Source organism: Monodelphis domestica, chromosome 3 (assembly GCF_027887165.1).
Source record: "Monodelphis domestica isolate mMonDom1 chromosome 3, mMonDom1.pri, whole genome shotgun sequence".
Classification (NCBI taxonomy): Eukaryota; Metazoa; Chordata; class Mammalia; order Didelphimorphia; family Didelphidae; genus Monodelphis; species Monodelphis domestica.
This window is the reverse complement of record NC_077229.1, coordinates 79,947,428-79,967,027: the sequence shown is the minus strand read 5'-3', so window position 1 is coordinate 79,967,027 and position 19,600 is coordinate 79,947,428. Positions and strand designations below refer to the sequence as shown.

General features: G+C 40.9%; 1 protein-coding gene across 8 annotated transcripts in view; it reads left to right on the top strand.

The window, feature by feature from the left end:
- ABCA7 (ATP binding cassette subfamily A member 7) overlaps positions 1-19,600 on the top strand; it is a 71,197-nt gene that overhangs the window by 836 nt on the left and 50,761 nt on the right. For 2 of the 8 annotated variants that reach the window (XM_056822257.1, XM_056822252.1), the window contains exons 1-5: positions 3,797-4,124; positions 15,638-15,711; positions 15,864-15,957; positions 16,615-16,756; positions 18,473-18,585. In XM_056822257.1, the coding sequence (XP_056678235.1) occupies positions 15,646-15,711; positions 15,864-15,957; positions 16,615-16,756; positions 18,473-18,585 (415 nt within the window). In that variant the 5' untranslated portion in view covers positions 3,797-4,124; positions 15,638-15,645. Of the gene's footprint in view, positions 1-2,429; positions 2,496-3,403; positions 3,462-3,791; positions 4,125-15,637; positions 15,712-15,863; positions 15,958-16,614; positions 16,757-18,472; positions 18,586-19,600 lie in introns of those variants that run through there. The other 6 variants (XM_056822255.1, XM_056822253.1, XM_056822254.1 and 3 more) reach the window with 6 other exon arrangements.

The window sequence follows — 19,600 nt, the reverse complement described above, 5'->3', positions numbered from 1 at the left end:
TATAGATCTGGGATTCATTTGCAGAGAGATGATAATTAAGCCCCTGGGAGTGAATGAGATCACCAAGCAAAGAAAAGAGGATCCATTAGAGAACCTTGAGAAAACACTCACAGTTAGTGAGACATGGAGAGTGAGAAGCAATCAGAGTGATAGGAAAACCCAGAGAAATCAAAATTATGAAAACCCAAGGAGGAAAGTATTCAGGAGGAGGTGATCCTCGGTGTTAAATGTTGTAGAAAGGTCAAGAAGAATAAGAAATGAGAAGTAGCCATTATATTTGGCAATTAAGGGAGCAGTGTTAACTTTGGAAAGAGCAAGTGTGTTAGTGATGTCCAAAACAAAAAAGAAGGCAAGGGCTTGAGGAGGAATTGAGAAGAAAGAAAGTGGAGGTGAGCATAGGCAGCTTTTGCAAGAAATTTGACTAGGAAAGAGGAGAGAGAGAAAACAATCAGTTGTGGGGATGGTGAGAGGTAGTGAGAGTTTTTGAAGAATGGAGAAGCCTTGGGCATGTTTGTAGGCAGCTGGGAAGGAAAGAAAAAAAAAGGAGAGACTGAAAATTAGATACAGGGAGGGGATGATAGTAGAAGCAATCTGCTTCCCAGGAAAAGACCAGTTCCCTAAGTAGGAGTTAGGGTGTTGGGATCAAAGCTATGTTAGATGGGTAGGGTTTACTTAGTAAGAGCCACCTCTTAAATGAAATTGGAGGGGAGGAAATATAGAGGGAAGAGGATATCAGGGAGATGTGAGATGAGGAAGAAAGGAGAAGAAAAAGCTCTAGGCAAATATCCTCAATTTTTCCAATTACAAATGAGGCAAAGTTTTCTTTTAAGAGATTGGGAGGAGGGATACTGTGGGAAATCTGAAGGAGAAAACAGGAGGTTTGTAACATTGAATGAATGGGCTAGAGAATAAAGAAATATGAAAGGATCATCTGATGGTTTAGTCTAGAATAGATGACAAATTGGTAGTGGAACCATTCCACACAGTTGGAAAATTTCTCTCTTAATAAGAGCTAGCAGAGCCTTTTCAAACATCTCACAACAGCCTAGGGAGGTAGTTGCTATCATTGTGCCCATTTTATATAGGAAGAGAGTGAGAGATAAAAACTTAAGTGATTTGCACATGTTCATATAACTAGCAAGTTGTTTGGGGCCAAATCTGAGCTCAGGACTTCCTAATTTCAGTCTTATTACTCAAACCACTGGACCACCCAGATGCCATTTAACACAACTGAGGAAGTAGATGGTGGGAATAAGCCAGGTTTGGGGTTTGGCAAGATGTGAATATTGAAAGGACAGATGGGGAAAAGATTTAAGAGTATTAAAAATGGTGTAGAGTTTAATTGATTCAACAAAAGGGTTGAGTGTGGGAAAAGTGGGGTAGAGAACAAATATAGAGACACCATGAATGAGAGCTAGAGAAAGTTTTGAGTAAAGGAGGGAATTTTCTAAAATTAATTTATTTAATTAATTAATTTAGACTATTTTTCCATATTTACATAAATCATGTTCTATCCTTTGCCTCCTCCCTACTCCCTCCTGTGGCCAATAAGTAATTCTCCTGGATTTTCCATGTTAAAGGAGGGAATTTTAAGGATAAAGAATATGTTTAGGGGGGCAGCTGGGTGGTTCAGTGAATGGAGAGCCAGGCCTAGAGACTCCTATCCTAGGGTTCAAATCTGGCCGCAGACACTTCTTAGCTGTGTCACCCTGGGCAAGTTGATTAACCCCCATTGCCTTGCCCTTAGCACTCCTCTGCCATGGAACCCAATAAGGGTTTTAAAAAAAGAATATGTTTAGGAAGAGTAAGGCATGGGAAAAGATGGAATGAGAGAGTATGGTCAGGTTAAAGGATGGGAAAGTAGTTCTAGGTTGCAGGTCTTGAGTAACTGGGTTCCCTGGGAATTGAATTTAACAACACTAATGGACACTGCAAAGCTATTTAGCCCTGTGTTACGAAGGAAAAAGACCTGGCCTACTGCCTTCCAGATGCTCATAGTTTGAGAGGAGGATGAGAGAGAGCATACATGAAGGATCTCCAAAGGCTTAGTCTGAGCTTTTAAAGCTCAAAGCTGCACAACATCTTTTAGGACAGTGGAGCTTTTCCTATGCTTAAATATTAGTCAGCACTTCAAGGGTAGGATAAAGTAACAGTCATAAGAAAGGACAGGCAAAGGACTGTGGGGGCATCAGAGGAGGGAGGAGAGAAGTCTGTTTGGGGGAGGATCAGTGAAAAACTTCCTGGATTGGGGGACATATGATTTGGGCCTTGATAAATGAACTGGAACATAGGTTTAGAGTTGCAAGGCAACTCTAGAAGTTGTTGACTTCTCAAGTTCTAGAACTTAGAAGCTATTGACTATAGAATTATGAATTGAAGAATTGAGAAGGATCTTAGACATCATCAAGCCCAACTCCCTTATTTTCTGGATAAGGAATCCTTCAGTCATTTTTCAGGCTTGTCCAACTCTTCATGACCCCATTTTGGTTTGCTTGGTAAAGATATTGGAGTAGTTTGCTATTTCCTTCTCTAACTCATGTATTTGACAGATGAGAAAAATGAGACAGACACATAGCTAGTAAATGTCTGAGGCTAGATTTGAAGATGAGGAAGATGATTGAAGATTAGGAAGATGAGCCTGACTCTAGGCCTGGCATTCTATCCCCTGAGTCATCTAACTGTCTCTATGAGGAACTGAGACCTAACAAATTTAAATGATATGGAGCAGCTAGGTAGATACTTCCTAGCTGTGTAATCCTGGGCAAACCACTTAATTCCAGCAGCCTAGTTCTTACTGCTCTTCTGCCTTAGAATCAATATTGCTTCTTTTTTTTGAAAATGTTATTTAATTTATCAATTTAGAATATTTTTCCATGGTTATGAGACGAATGTTCCTTCCCTCCCAGCCCCCCACCCCCCTCCCATAGCTGACGAACAGTTCCACTGGGTTTTACATGTGTCATTGATCAAGACCCATTTCCATATTATTGATATTTGCACTAGGGTGATCGTTTAGACTTTACATCTCCAGTCATATCCCCATGGACCCATGTGTTCAAGCAGTTGTTTTTCTTCTGTGTTTCTACTCCCACAGTTCTTTCTCTGGATGTGGATAGTGTTCTTTCTTATAAGTTGATATATTGCTTCTAAGACAGAAGGTCAGAGTTTAAAAAAATTTTAATGACATGTTCAAAGTCATACATCTGGTAAATAAATGCCTCAGGCAGGGATATGAACCCAGGTCTTCCTGATGCTATCTGCTACATCCTGTTGTCTCTGCAACAGATTAGGCAATAGAAAACCCTTCCTTAAAAAGTGAAATGGATTAGATATACCCACCAGGCATCATTAAGCAGATACTCCCTTGCCAACCGGGTGGCTGAATAGATTTTTGTTCTTGTAGGTGTTGGACTTTTTGGCTACTGAATTCCCCACCAACTCTGAGATCCTATCTCAATCAGGTAACTAGCATTTATTATGGGACTACTATGTACCAGACATTGGGTTAAGTGCTATGAAACTGTAGAGGGAACTGGTATCCTCTTCTCAGGCCCTAAGTCATAGACAAGACCCCTTTGCAGCTCTCTGTCAAATTTCCCTGTCCTCATCTCCATCTCTCTCCACTTTCCTCAGTGCCCCGAGCATAGCAGGGAGTGCCCTCCATTTATCCCCAGTTCAGAGCTCTCCTCTCCAGTTACCCTGGCAGCAGTGGAGGTCTGAGACAGATACCTTCTGTCTCCCACAAGGACCAACCTAAGCTGAATCTTCCCCATTGTGACTTCAGGGTGGCATAGGCCTGACCCAGCTTAGTCCATCTGAGCTGGAGCAAGCCCTGGGTCTATGGAAGAAGGGGAGTCATAGAAGAAGGGGACTCCAGAATCCAGAATGACAGTGTAGGAAAAGACCTAAGAAAATTCAGAGATTAGAGTATCTGGCCTGAGAGGTCCCTTGAGTCTGAATTTATGATTCTGTGAATAGAGAACATCAGATGTCGAAGGTAGGAGGAACCTTAGCACACTGAGCATGGAATGTCAGTACCGTCCAAAGTCTGAAGGGATTCAGAGGATGGAGAGATCACTTCTGGCTGGAGTTCAGGTAGAATCAAAAAAGGCTTCTTTGAGAAGGTAATGTTTGAGTTGAACCTTGAGGGATCAATTAATTAGTCAAAAAAGCATTTAGTAATCCACTATTTTGTGCCAGGCGCTAGTTAGAGAGTATCTTGGAAGATAAAAATAAAAAAAGTGATGCTTGTTAAGGGAGCTGGGTGGTAGGGTAGAATGAAAGAAATGATTGAAAAATCATTTATTAAGCACTTACTAAATGCTGAGTGCCAGGGATACAAATTCAAAAATAAAGGTAACCCCAAAAGCTTACATTCTAATGGGGGAGACAATTCTCATACACAGGAAAATGGGACATTTTGATGAGAGTATAAAGAAGCAAAATGATTCACTCTAACTGGGAACTAAGGCAGAGTCTATTTTGTTTTGATCCTTGGTTTCAGGGAGAGACAGAAGGAAGTGTGGGGGTGAGGAGGAAAGGCTCCAAGCAGGATTGTCCAGGTTGTGGAAGAAGTTGAAGGGAGAGTGAAGTGAAGCATAGCTTTCCTGAAATAGTGCTCCCAGAAGGGCAATCATCAATCAGAAGAGAGGTTGGAGGTGAGGAAAAGAGAGGGGCCCCCAGGTCAAAGTAAAATTAGTGATCTTGGTAAAGCCAGTGAAAGGAATCCAAGGATTTCTCCAAAGATGTTACTTCAACTCTTGGACTTTTCCAGAATTGATTTAGACAGGGAAAGTTTGGAGTTTGTATTTTTTTTTTAACTTAAGAGATAAAGAATTGGAGGAATACGGAAGAGCTACTATGCAGAGTTCTATGGAGATAATAGCTTTTGTGGATCTACTGCTAATAGGAACTTTTAAAATTTTCCTCTTATTAATTTTTGTTATTTGGAGCCCAGGGCCATTCCTTCTGCAACTTTTGGCTAATTGAAAGCCCATCTTCTGTTAATATTAATCTCACCTGATTGAAGCCTGACTCATAGAACAATAATATGTGTTGAGGGGGGGGCAGCTAGGTAGCCCAATGGATTAAGAGACAGGAGGCTCTGGTTTCACAGCTGGCCTTAGACACTTCCTAGCTGTATGACCCTAGGCAAGTCACTTAACCCTCATTGCCTACCCCTTACCAGTCTTCTGCCTAGGAACCAATACACAGTATCAATTCTAAGACTGAAGGTAAGGGGGTTTTTGAGAGACAGAGGCAGAGACAGGAAGAACAAGAGGGAAAGAAGACAGAGAGAGGAGAAAAAGAGAGAGAGAGGGAGGGAGGGAGAGAGACAGAGAGAGAGAGGAAGAGAAGAAATCTGAGCTGTTTCTCCTAGTTGATAGATTGCTGAGCTGACTGAAATCTATCCCATGAGATGTGAAAATTTACTTGGGATGTTAAACATTTCTTAGATAAAAAGCCAGGGGAAAGATCTCAGCTGATCTCAACATGTAAATCCCTTCTTCCACTTATAGCCTGTTTTTTGAACCCTCTAAATGTAGTTTCATCTATAATCTGACTTGGTTTACCTATAGGTTTGCATCCTTAAGGAATGGATTTATAGCGGAGAAGGAAGCATGACATTATGAATGTGCCTTTTCTTTAAGTTTTATGGCCTAAGAGGAATAGTTGTACAAGATAACAATAGGTAAAAGAATTCTTTCTTAGTCATCCTGTTGTACTTTTTATCTGAGACCCGAATTTAGACTTAAGCATAATAAAACCTAGCTTTTTCCAGTCTCGATAATTTCTGTGTTGTGATAGTTATTTTGGCAACACTTGGCTAACACATAAACTCAAAGAGAAGAAATTTTGCCTGTAATACCAGTAAAGAGTAGAAGATGCAAAAGAGACCGTGACTCATTCTAAGTCATCCCAGGATATCAGAAAAAGCCCACATTGGTGTAGGCAAATAAGGTAAAAAAGGGCTTTAACAAAGGCAGATATATTTGGAAGTCTTTCTGGGGGAGCAGATTCATAAGAAAAGGCTTTTAGAGATCAGTGAGAAAGAAAATGGCCCCCTGTGCCCCTAAATATTTATAGCAGGTCTTTCTTTTTGTGGTAGCAAAGAACTAGAAACAAAATAATTGGTCATTGTTTGGGAGAATGGATAAATGAGTTGTGGCAGATGAATGAGATGGAATATTACTGCCCTGTAAGAAATGATTATAAAGAAGGATAGGAAGAATTAGAAGAACTGATTCAGGGGCAGACAGGTAGCACAATGGCTAGAATGCTAGGTCTGGAATCGGGAGGACATGGATTCAGATATGACCTCAGAAACTAGGTGACCCTGGGTAAGTCACTTAACTCTAATTGCTGCATTTTTGTTGTAGAATTGATATTGACAGGCCAGTGTTTGTTTGTTTTTTATTCAGGGTAAAGTAAGCAGAACCAAGGAAACAAAATACACAATGACTACAATGAGATAATTTGAAAGTTGGAGACAGCTAGGTGATGCAGTAGAATGTTGTGCTTGCTGTCAGGAAGACCTGAATTCAAATTTAGCCTCAGGCACTTCCGCTGTGACCCTGAGCAAGCCTCTTAACCTCTTCCTGCCTCAATTTTCTCAACTGTAATATGGAAATGATAATAGCACCTGCTTCCCACTCTTATTGTAAGGATCAAATGAGAAAATATTTGGAAAGTGCTTATCACAGTGCCTGACTTACCGAGGGTCACACAGCTAGTAAATAAATGTCTGAGGCCAGTTTTGAACTTAGGAAGATGAGTCTTCCTGACTCTAGGCCTAGAGCTCTATGAACCATGCCACCTTGCTGCTCCTAGAAACAAAATAGATGCTTACTTTCCTTACTGGTTTCATGATCCTGGATAAACTGCTAAACTTCCAGCCTCAGTTTCCTCATCTGTAAAATGAGAGGGGTTAGATTCATTGGCTTCCAATAACTCTTTAATCCCTAAGTCTGTGGTCCTATGCATATAATATCCAATGCACATAACAATAAAATGATTGAAACTCAACATGGTAAAATTTGGATTTTTTATTTAGCTTGGCTTCAAAGCATAAATGAACAGAAGAAGTCTCACCCTTCTTTTCAGAGGTGGGGGACTGTAAGTGTGGAACATGACATGCTTCAGACTTTTGGGGTATACTGGTTAATTTTGCTAAATTTCTTTCCCCCTCTTCTTATTCTTTGTTAAAGTGGATGGCCCTCTGGGAAGAGAGGGATATCACCATGCACTTTGGGAAATGTAGGTGATATAGACATAAGGTTCAATATTATTTTATTTTTAATAGAAAAGGGATTTTATTGACTGATGCACATCACTATCAAAAACGTTGTGGTTACCTTACATCCAGGCAACCAAAAAAGCTCAAGGCATAAGTCGTGAGCTTATGACGAACCCAAGAAAGGAGAAAGAAAGCTCTTAGAAGAAGAATGAAAGGAGAGAGAGCGTACTGAATTTGACCAAAATAGTTGATCTTACTGAAATAAGTTCAGAGTCCATTATTATCAATCCTCTTTCAACCTGCAAATGCAGGTACCTGAAAAATGAAAGTGAATAATAAAAAAGGAGGCAGAAGATGGAGAAAACTAGGGACCACATTCCTCTGAAACCTAGCCCAGAACAGGAACAAATGGAGACTCAGAGCCATCAGCCAAAAAAAAAATCAGTGAGGCTGGATTAAGAGACACTTAAAAAGTGGCAAGAAGCCAGTGGTTGGAGAAGGGAAATAAGACAAAATGGCATTCTCCAGAATGTCTGGATCATTAGAAAAAGAAAACAGAAACTCGAGTTAAAAAGGGAGACACCAGGTAAGCAGTTAATAAGGGGACTCTGATTCTAAGACTCCAGCACAAAGTCTCCTTTTCCACCAGTGGTTTCTTTGATGGGAATGAACCCTCTGCTGGCACGGAGTACCATCTTAGTAAAAGATCTTGATGAGTTGTAGTGGCCAAACAAATTCATCTCTAAGTGAGCCACGACCCTTCTAAGAGTCCCTGAAGATCCACAGCCCGACACCATGCCCTATCAGAACTTTTCAGCCTGATGGGGCTTATTGCCAGAGTTTGTCCTCCCTGGTACAGTGTCTAAGAGCTCCAGTTCACTTTCCCCACTGGTACTCGTTTTTGAAATTATTTTCTCTAACACATGGAAAATTTCTAAAAAGTTGCCATATCAGGGGCAGCTGGGTAGCTCAGTGGACTGAGAATCAGGCCTAGAGAAAGGAGGTCCTAGGTTCAAATCTGGCCTCAGACACTTCCCAGCTGTGTGACCCTGGGCAAGTCACTTGACCCCCATTGCCTAGCCCTTACCACTCTTCTGCCTTGGAGCCAATACACAGTATTGACTCCAAGAGGGTTTAAAAAATAAATAAATAAATAAAAATAAAAAGTTGCCATGTACAGCTGAAAAATGCATTTACCACTATATATCATGAGCAATCATTTTCCTTATAATTAGTATAAAAATTGGCTTGTTTTCTTTTGTTTTTCTTATTACATAAAGACAGAGATTCATTTTATAGATACACACATATAGACATTTCTTTATTTCTTTATTCCTTTCTGCTCCCAGTAATTTCCAGAATCCTATAATATCTAATTTATCTAAAACTACGTAGGTCCTTAAGGTGATTTTTGTTCATCATTTTGTTATATTTAGCTTTGAAGGGGCACATTGAGGCCCCCATATATTCTGCCATTGTTGTCTATTTCTTTCTGGACTTCATTTAAATTTTCTTTTACGTACTTAGTGGCAGTTAGGCAACCTTGTGGAGAGAGCACCAGATGGAGAAGGAAATGGCAAACCACTCCATTATCTGTGCCAAGAAAACTCCGAAACGGGGTCACAAAGAGTCACACACAACTGAAATGACCAAACCACAACAGCAACCTTTTGGATTGTTGTGGGGATCAAATGAGGTGATAATTATAAAGCACTTAGACACAGGGCTAGCACGTAGTACATGCTATATAAATGTTATCCATTATTTTTCTTATTAGATGCTAATCCATTTGGTACAAATACATACATATACACATTTATGTATATATATATGTGAAGTATTGCTGTTATTTCATTATATATGATATTTTTCATCATCATATAGTAACTCTACTTCTCTTTTTTAACTATGTCTATTTTTATTGTTATCTTGACTGAGATCAGGAGAGCTACCTCTTCTTTTTTTTTTTTTAAACCTTACCTTCCATCTTGGAGCCAATTACCAAGGCAGAAGAGTGGTACGGGTTAGGCATTGAGGGTCAAGTGACTTGCCCAGGGTCACACGGTTGGGAAGTGTCTGAGGCCAGATTTGAACCTAGATCTCCTGTCTCTAGTCCTAGCTCTCAATCCACTGAACCACCCAGCTGCCCCCTACCTCTTCTTTTTCATATTCATCTGAAATATCAATTTTGCTCTAGTTCCTCATTTGAATAGGTGTATCTTTTATTTTTCAAGTATCCTTCTTATCGAAAACATATTATCAAATTCTACTTTCTAATGTATTCTCCTACTCTCCTCTGTTTTGTGGGTGAATTCATTCCATTCACAACTACTATAATGATGGTTAATTGTGTCTATTATATTCCCTTATAATTTTCTCTCCTTTTTTGATAAAAGAAATGTGATCAGCACTAGAAATCTATAATTTAAGTGATTTGAGCCCACTTCTCTGACTTTACTCTCTTAACCTACTGCGGAGTTTGATCATTTGTTCTTATGTTTGCTTTCTTTTTTATTTTTTATTATATAAATATTACATTTAATATATATTAAATAAATAATATATAAATATTATATAATAATCTTTATTAATGATCCTCTAAAATAAAATTTTGTTTTGCTCATGATTATTCTTTTTTTGATACCACCTCTCTCTATTCTTTCCTTGGTCCTGCCTGTTTACTCCTATTTAATGTATTTCTATACCAACTCGTGTTTATTTATTCCACCCTCCTTTTCCTGCTTCAATAAGAATGAAGCCCACCTTTTGCCTCTACCTTCCTACATGTTTATATACTGTGACAAACCCCTCTTATGAAAAAATAATAAATTCCTTCTTCTTCCTTATGTCCACTCTAGTGTATCTCTCCTCTCTCAAAACTTATAGTATGGAGCAAACCGTACTATTTTTGTCTTTTTTTGGTCTAATTTTGTCTTTATTTACTTCCTCCATGATTCTAAAAGACAATGGGATTCTGAAAGTACACTTGTCTCTTTTCCTTATACATTAAAAGCATTTCATCATCATTTAGCTTTTTCCTTGTTTGGATGTATTCATCTTTTTAGGTTTTTCTTGTCTTTTGTGTTTGCATTTCAAAGATTTTTTTTCAACATTAATGATTCAAAGTTCTCTGATCTGTGAAAGATTCATTTTTTGCTCTGTAAGATTATACCAAGTTTTGTAGGGTAAATTAGTCTTGGTGATAAGTCTTTTTCTTTTGGCTTTTGGAATATTACATTCCAAAAATTTCTTTCCTTTACAATAGTTATAGCGTTGTTGCCTTATGTTATCCTCAATTGTGGTTCCTTGCTACATGTGTTCTTCCTTTCTAGCAGTATACAGCATTATCTCTTTGACTTGGAAGCTCCAGGTTTTGGTTATGGTACTTCTGGATATTTTCATCTTTGGATTACTTTCAGGGTTGTATCAAAGGATTACTTCTATTTTCACTTTATTCTTAAGTTGTAATAGATCCAGGCAATTTTCTTTTATGATTTCTTGAAATGTGTCTTAAGTTTTTATTTGATCATGGTTTTCAGGTAATCTAATCATTCTTAAATTATCTTCTTTGACTTGATTTTCCAGGTTGTTTTTTTTCTTTTGATAGTGACATTTTACTCATTTTTATTTTTTCCCCTATCTTTTGGGATCCTTGAGTCCTGGTTGCTCCATTCTAGTTTTTAGCAACTCCACTACTTGGGTTAGGTTTTCCATTTTCCATTTTGTTATTTATTCCCCTCTCGTTTTTTCCCCTTGAATAGGCTATTTTTTTTTGCTTTATTTCTTCCAACCACTTTTTTTTTTAGCCTTTACCTTCTATCTTAGAATCAATACTAAGTATTGGTTCTAAGGCAGAAGAGTAGTAAGAGCTAAACAACTGGATTAAGTGACCTGCCCAGGGTCATGCAGCTAGGAAGTATCTGAGGCCAAATTTGAACCCAGGACCTCGTATGTACATACTGAAAGAAAGCATATACTCCAAAATATTTATAGCAGTGCTTGGAGCAGAGAATTGGAAACAAAAGTAGATGCCCATTGACTGGAGAATGGCTAATAGAACTGTGGTATGTGAATATAATAAAATATTACCTTGCTATAATGTTCTTCTGGTCAAGCTGTTCTTTTTTTAGAGCTCTCATTGTGGAGTTACTCTTTTCTTTTGTTTTACTTTCATGGGTGTCTCTTATAACCCACAGTATTTCATTATTGTGCTCAGCATTTTCTTCTATTTGCCCATTTTTCTAGCAGAGAATGGATGGAGTGGGTAGATCTTGTTTGGGTCCATTCTCTTCCTCCTCCTTCTTTTCTTCTTCCTCTTCTTCTTCTTCTTCTTCTTCTTCTTCTTCTTCTTCTTCTTCTTCTTCTTCTTCTTCTTCTTCTTCTTCTTCTTCTTCTTCTTCTTCTTCTTCTTCTTCTTCTTCTTCTTCTTCTTCTTCTTCTTCTTCTTCTTCTTCTTCTTCATCTTCTTCCTCTTCCTCTTCCTCTTCTTCTTCTTCTTCCTCTTCCTCTTCCTCTTCTTCCTCCTCCTCCTTCTTCTTTAAAACCCTCACCTTCTGTCTTGAAATCAATACAGTGTATTGGTTCCAAGGCAGAAGAGTGGTCAGGACTAGGCAGTGGGGGTTAAGTGACTTGCCCAGGGTCCCACAGCTAGAACCATGGCCCTTCTTACAAAGGCCCATTTAAAATCTCCAATCTAGAGCCCTATTCAGATATTGTAGATTGTGCTGACCTCCTACAAAGGTCCTTGATCTCAGGGATGTCTCATTGCTCTGTTGGTCCTGCCTTTTTTAGTGATTCTAACAGAAGCTCTGATTTCAGGCCTTTTGGTGGGTCCCTAGGCAGCATAAAATTATTTCTTCTTAGGCTCCGGAGCAAGCTGCCTGGACTCTTCACTGGTCTTATCTCCTGCTATGACTGGGATAGGTTGGCTTCTTTTAGTTTTGTCCCTTCTTTGTCTTCTTGTATAAATCCCAGGCTTCAGGCCTCTTGGAAGGCAACTGGCCTATATGGACTTTCTGGTCCTGTCTCCCTGTGCAGTGTACTATAAGGTCTGGCTCTGTTTCTTGTTGCCCCTATAGGCTAGCTCCAGTGGGCATCGGCTGCTTCCTTTTCTACTTTGTCTCTGCTCAGAACTCCACAGGTCTCTGGCAATCTTCCTGGGTTGGCCTGAACTGGATGGGAACCTCTACTCCTCTTTCCTAGTTGGTTCTAGTTATCATTATTCCTTCTGGTGTATTTTTAGACTTTTGCTGGGGCGTTTATGGGAAAGCTGTGATCCCTTAGGACCTTTCACGTCACCATCTTAACAGGAAGACCGCAGGTCACTTCAGGGCCATGGCTAGGCAGCAGAGAAGGGCTTGTGACAGAATTGTAGTTCAGATGTTTTCAGTTGTGTCACATTCATTGTGAGTCTGTTTGGGATTTTCTTGGCAGGAAACTTGAGTGGTCTGCCATTTTCTTCTCTAGCTCATTTTACAGACAAAGAAACTGAGGCAAATAGGGTTAAGTGACTTGCCCAAGAGGGCATAGCTAATAAATGTCTGAGGCTAGATTTTAACTCAGGTTTTCATAACTCCAGGTTTGATGCTCTATCCATTGTGCAACCCAACCATTCACATCAGGATATAGGCAATCTCATTTTTGAGATTTGGGCCATTTTGACCTGGGCCATTGTAGGGAAAGGGGATGGGTTGTTTTGGGGTTTTTTATGTTTAGATTATAGTTTTATTTTTTATTTGAAAATGTTTTTGATTAATTTAGAATATTTTCCATGGTTACAAGATTCATGTTCTTTCCCTCCCTCCCTCTACCCCCTTCCCATAGCTGACATGAAATTCCACTGGGTATTACATGTGTCATTGATATAGGATGGGTTTTTAAACATCCTGAATATTATCTTGGGGGTAGCTAAGAACAAAGTGTTGGTTGGGCCTGGAGTCATGAAGACCTGATTTCAAATCTGGCCTCAGACATTCCTAGCTCTTTGACCCTGGGCAAGTCACTTAACCCCGTTTGCCTCAGTTTCCTCATCTGTAAAATGAATTGAAGAAAGAAATGGCAAACCAAGCTAGTCTTTTTGCCAAGAAAACTCCAAATAGGGTCACAAAGAATCTGGCATAACTGAAATGTCTGAACAACAGCAGATATCCTAATATAGCTGACATTGTAACATCAGGTTTTGATGGAAGAGTCATTGGTCTAAAAGTGCCCCCGAGGGCTTTGGATAGTTGTGTTGTAAAATCTTTATATAAGTGAAAAATTAGGAACAAAGTTAGCAGAGGGTTTTTTGTTTTGTTTTCTTAGCAATCCTCATAGAAACGTTAGAAACCAGCGTGGAGTATGGTACCTAGCTTCGCACCTTATGCCTGTAACTCTTATTGTATCAGGCTTCCATTATATGTCATTCCCTTTTAAGGGATATGACTGGACCAGCGTAATACCCTTGAATCTCCATAGTTTGTGGAGTTTATATTTATAAGCATTTCTACCGAATTTAAGTTTGAACGTGGGCAAGAATGAGAGGTAGGTGGGGTGGTGTAATGAATAATAAATGGATGAATGAAAAGGTGTTGATTAAGCCCTTACTATGTACCAAACAAACAGAGAGATGGCCTACTCCAAAGAAGTTCACAAATGGGGCTTGATCAAGACACATGTAAAACCCAGAGGAATTGCATGTCGATTACGGGAGGGGGGTTGTTGAAGGGCTGGGAAAGAACGTGAATCTTGTAACCATGGAAAAATATTCTAAATTAATTTATTAAATACAATTTTAAAAAATTAAGAAGCCCACATTCTATTTGGGGGAGACAACACATGGAAGAGAGTTCAGCTTGTAAGGAAAGTAGAAAAGCTAAAGAAGACCAAGGGAGAAACCATGGGTCAGATGGCTGAGATTGGAGGTCGAGGTAGCAGGGCAACTGGTAAGGCCCACAGGACAGGAGGATGCAGGGGCAGGGCTGAAGAATTGTTCCTGCCTTCCTGCTTCTGTAAGCTGTGAGAGCACCCATGTGGATGTGGAGGGCTGGCTGACCTAGGAGACAAGGACCCCTGGATTGAAGTTCTACCTTTGACACATAATGGGGCAAGGTTTCTCAAGAATTCTTCCTAAGTAATGTGTCCTGTCTCCAATATTGTTTAGTCTTGGGTTTACCAAACAAGAGTCTCTTTTATGTTCTAGGTTCTCTGTTCTGTTCTTACTCAATCCTTTTTTATCGATTTGGACAATTTTAATGATTGCTGCTTTATAGTATATTTTTGAGCAAGTCTTGAAGACTCTGAATTGTAGAGGAGGCCACCATCTGCATTATCTGAAGGACTTCTTGAAGACTCCTCAGAATTGTAGAGGAGGCCACCATCTGCATTATCTGAAGGACTTCTTGAAGACTCCTCAGAACTGTAGAGGAGGCCACCATCTGCATTATCTGAAGGACTTCTTGAAGACTCCTCAGAACTGTAGAGGAGGCCACCATCTGCATTATCTGAAGGACTTCTTGAAGACTCCTCAGAATTGTAGAGGAAGTCACCATCTGCATTATCTGAAGGACTTCTTGAAGACTCCTCAGAACTGTAGAGGAGGCCACCATCTGCATTATCTGAAGGACTTCTTGAAGACTCCTCAGAACTGTAGAGGAGGCCACCATCTGCATTATCTGAAGGACTTCTTCATTGATAAAATTCTAGATCCTTGATGGGTGGTCTGTTTTGAGATCTGCCAGGACAAGAGTTCCTTCATCTATCATTTTTTTCCATGCTTCCGATAGATAGACTTGTGTATGAATTTTTCGGTTCTGGATTTCTCCCAGGCAGATGGAAGGAGGGCTGAAATTTGTCCTCATGGCTGACCTTAGGGTCCTTGACTTAGGAGTGGGGTAGAATGGAGGGGGGGGAACCTAGGTCACTTCTCTTACTCTTTATTTGCTTCTCTATCCCTCTGACTCTTCTGTCCCTCCCACCCCTTGTCCCCCACACCCTTCTGACTCCTAACCTTTATGACCCTACCCCTAGCACAATGGCTCCTGAAACAATTCCTGTCTTTCCCTCTCTCCCAATCGTACTGTCTGACCCTTCTCCATCCCTTCTCTGCCTCTATTAATCTGACCCTTAACCCTTTGGTCACTCCTATTCCCTGCTCTTCTATTCTTTTTTTTTTTAACCCTCACCTTCCATCTTAGAATCAGTACTAGGTATTGGTTCCAAGGTAGAAGAGTGGTAAAGCCTAGGCAGTGAAGGTCAAGTGACTTGCCCAGGGTCACACACCTGGGAAGTGTCTGGGTCCAGATTTGAACCCAGGACCTCCAGTCTCTGGGCCTGGCTCTCTATCCACTGAGCCACTCAGCTGCCCCCTCTTCTGTTCTTCTAACTCCTGACCCTTCCATGTTTTCTCTACCCCACCTCCAGCATCTACCATGTCATTTTGGACCCAGCTGATGTTGCTGCTATGGAAGAATTACACCTACCGCAAGAGACACCGGGTAATGGGGGTCAGGGGAGAAAGGAGGGGTCCAATCTAAACCCAGGCTTTATAGATCCTTTAGGCCACGCTCTTTGAAGGGCTCTTGGTGAGGTTTCTGGAAACTCCCAAATTCTCTCTCTAACCCCTGTCTCTTGCCTCACTCTCCACCAGATTCAACTGTTCATCGAGATATTGTGGCCCCTTTTCCTTTTTCTAATTCTTATCACTGTCCGTCAGTTCCACCTACCCTCCCCGCACCACGAATGTGAGTAGGCTTCCAGAAACTTGCTCCCCAGCCTTCCCCCAAGTACCACTTCCTCCAGGAAACTTTCCTTGATTTCCCCAGCCCAGAGGGGAAGCCTGACCTTCCCTGAACTTAAGCATGCCCTTGTCTCTCCAATTCCTGCTTCCTTGTCCTATTCTTCTCCTTCCTCTGCCCCATGTCCCCATCTCACTGATCCCTGACCCCTCGGGCTCTCCCAGTGTCCTCCCTAAACTCCCGTCCTCTTTCCTTTCTTCTCTGCCTGTCCCTATTTCTCTTCTGTTCTCCTGTTTACCTACCCTCACCCCCAATCACTTTATCCCCCTGTGCCCCCCAAATCCCAGTATTAGGAAATCGTCCTCATCCCCCACCCCAGGCCCTTTGATCCTTGGCCTTCTGGTGCTGATGCCTAGGCTCCCCCTTACCCTATCACCATGCCCCTGGATCCTCTTCCTGAATTAAGCCCAAACCCTTCTACCGCATCCCTATGAGCTGGTCCCTTCTGTCCCCAGATACTAGGGCCCTGAGGCCCCCATGCCCCATCTAGTCCTCTGCTTTCTGTGTATTTGGGCAGGCAGTGCCCATGGGATCCCAAGGGCTCCCCGGGGGAGGAGGGGGCCTGGGAGAACAGATGCTCCCTGACCCTTCTCGTGTGCACAGGTCACTTCCCCAATAAGCCAATGCCTTCAGCGGGTATGCTTCCCTGGCTCCAAGGCATCGTTTGCAATATGGGGAACCCCTGCCACCGCTATGCCACACCTGGGGAGTCCCCTAATGTCCTGAGCAACTTCAACGAATCCTTGTGAGTGAGCAGAGGGGGGGGGCTGGAGGGAGGGAGGGGGGGCTGGGCAAGGAAGAGACCATGTTTGGGGTGGCGTGCTTCAGGGTAGAGTACCCTGGGATCCCTACGAGGCCACGATCCTGGACTCCTGGCTCTCTTTGTGGCCTTTTCTCCCTTGAGCCTCAGTTTTCCTATCTCCAAATGATGGAGCTGGACCAGGGGGTCCCTAAGGTCCTTCCTGAGTCTGAACTTGTATGTTCTAAGCACTTTTCTAACCCCAATGGCCTAGGTTCGAGGTTCTGAGACCAGGTTCTAGATCTGACAGTCTACAAAGTCTAATTGTATTCTATTCAGTTCACATTGGTCAGTCAAGGAACAAGCACATTTTAATGCCTAATATGTGCTGTAAAAACTCTGTGAATCCAGATGCTGAAGCCACAAAAGCTTACATTTTATAGAGGGAGGCAATACTTGCATTTATAAGGAAATATAAAACACTTTCTTTTTTTAATTAAAAAACATTTTAAACCCTTACCTTCTATCTTGGAGTCAATACTGTGTATTGGCTACAAGGCAGAAGAGTGTTAAGGGCTAGCAATGGGGGTCAAGTGACTTGCCCAGGGTCACACAGCTAGGAAGTGTCCGAGGCCAGATTTGAACCCAGGATATCCCCTTTCCAGGCCTGGCTCTCCATCTACTAAGCCACCCAGCTGCCCCCATAAAATACTTTCAAAGTAAATATGAGGCAGTTTTCTTAGGGGTGGGGCAAAGGGGTACCAGAAACTGAGGAGACTAGGAAAAAGCCCTCATGCAGAAGGTGATGCCTGAGTTGAGGCTTTTTGGAGGTGTCAGGTGATGAGGGCTGGTATTTTGGGCTGGGTGGGCAGTGCACAGAGATGGAGGATGGAATATTGTATGTTGGAGGCAGCAAGACCAGTTTGGCTGAAGTATACAAATGCAAGAAGAGAAATAATAAGCATTAAGTGTGAAAAAGTAAACCAGAATTGGGTCATAGGGGCTTCAAATGCCAAGCAGAAGTTTGGATCATATTTCAGAGATAGTAGGGAGCCACTGGAGGTTTTTGAGCTGGTGAGTGACATGTTCAGACTTTTGTTTTAGGAATATCAAGTTATGGCCCAGTGGATTGAGAACCAGGTTTGGAGAGAAGAAGTAATGGGTCCAAATCAAGACTCAGATATTTCCTAGTTGTGTGACCCTGAGCAAGTCACTTAACCCCAATTGCCTACCCATTAATGCTCTTCTGCTTTAGAACAGATACTTAAATTTTTAAATTTTGTTTTTATTTTTTAATTTAAATTTTTATTTATTATTAAATTATTAGTCAATTAATAAAATTATTAAAGTGTTATTTATTTTCTATTTTAAATTATTTTAATTTAAATTTTCAAAATCTTATTTTCCCAATTACATGTAACAACTTTAATATATCTATCCTAAGTCAGAAGGTAAGGATTAAAAAAAGGAGGAGATATCACATTGGTAGAACTGACAGACTGGAGATTCTTGAGGGAGAGAAGAAGCTATTGCAATGGTTTAAACCAGAGGGGATGAGGACATTAACACTGGGGGAGCAGGGAATCAGAGAAAGTCAAATGGGTAGCGAGTAGCAGAGCTGGGTGGCAACACTTAGAAACTGCTGGGATGTGGGGAGGACAGGAGAGAGGCAGAGAAAAAAAGTGGCCATTCTCTGTCTGAGACCCAATACCCACTTTACAGGATCTCCAGGTTCCTGGCTGATACCTGGAAGATACTGCTTAGCCCCAAAACAAGTAGAACTCTTAGAAGCTTCCAAAAACTGATGCCTGACCTGGAAACGAACCAGCGATCTGGTGAGAGGAAAAGGTGGTGGGGCAGTGGTTGGGGAAGGTGGGAGTGTTATACAATTGCCATAGGGTGATTGTTGGGTATGCCTGAGGTTCTCATATAAAATAAACTTAGCCTTAGACACTAGCTAGGTGACCCTGAGCAGGTCATTTTTTCTCATTGAATTTTTATTTAAATTTTTAGCCATTACATGTAAACACATTTTAACATGCATTTTTAAAAATTCTGAGTTCTCTATTCTCTCCATCCCTTCTTTCCTCCCTTTTTGAGAAGGCAAACAATATGATAGAGTTATACATGTACAACCATATGAAACATTTCCATATTAGCCATGTTGCAAAAGAAAACAGATCAAAAAACAAACAAGAAAAATAAAGTAAAAAAAGTATGCTTCCAAGTGCATTCAGACTCTCTCTGGGGGTGGAGAGTATTTTTCCTCCTGAGTCCTTCAGAATTGTCCAAGATCATTGTATTGCTGGGAATAGCCAAGTCACCCACAGTTGATCATCCTACAATATTGTTGTTACTATGTACAACGATCTGCTTCTGCTTACTTCACTTTGTATCAGTGCATGTCAATCTTCTCAGTTTTTTTTTTAAATGTCCTCAAGCAAGTAATTTAACCTCAGGTTCCTCAAATATAAATGGGGAGAATAATTCGACCTAAACTTACAGGGTTGTTGTGAGGCTCAAATGAAGTAATATTTGTAAATCACCTAGTACCTAGTTTGTTAAATGCTTATCCCCCACTCCTTGTTAGAAGGAAGTTGGGTACCTGGGAGAAATAGTTCACCTTTTCAATGTTTCCCATTTGACACAGTTTGGTGTAGAGGCACAAGTGAATTTTGGAGTTCAGCGACCTAGATTCAAATTTTCTCTCTACCACTAACTAACCTGCTATGGGACCTTGAGCAGGTTACTTCCCTTCTCTCTGGTCTTCAGTTTCCCCATCTATGAAACAGGGGTAACAATTCTTGCCCTATTTCCCTCACAAAAATATTTTTGGGATGAAATAAAAAG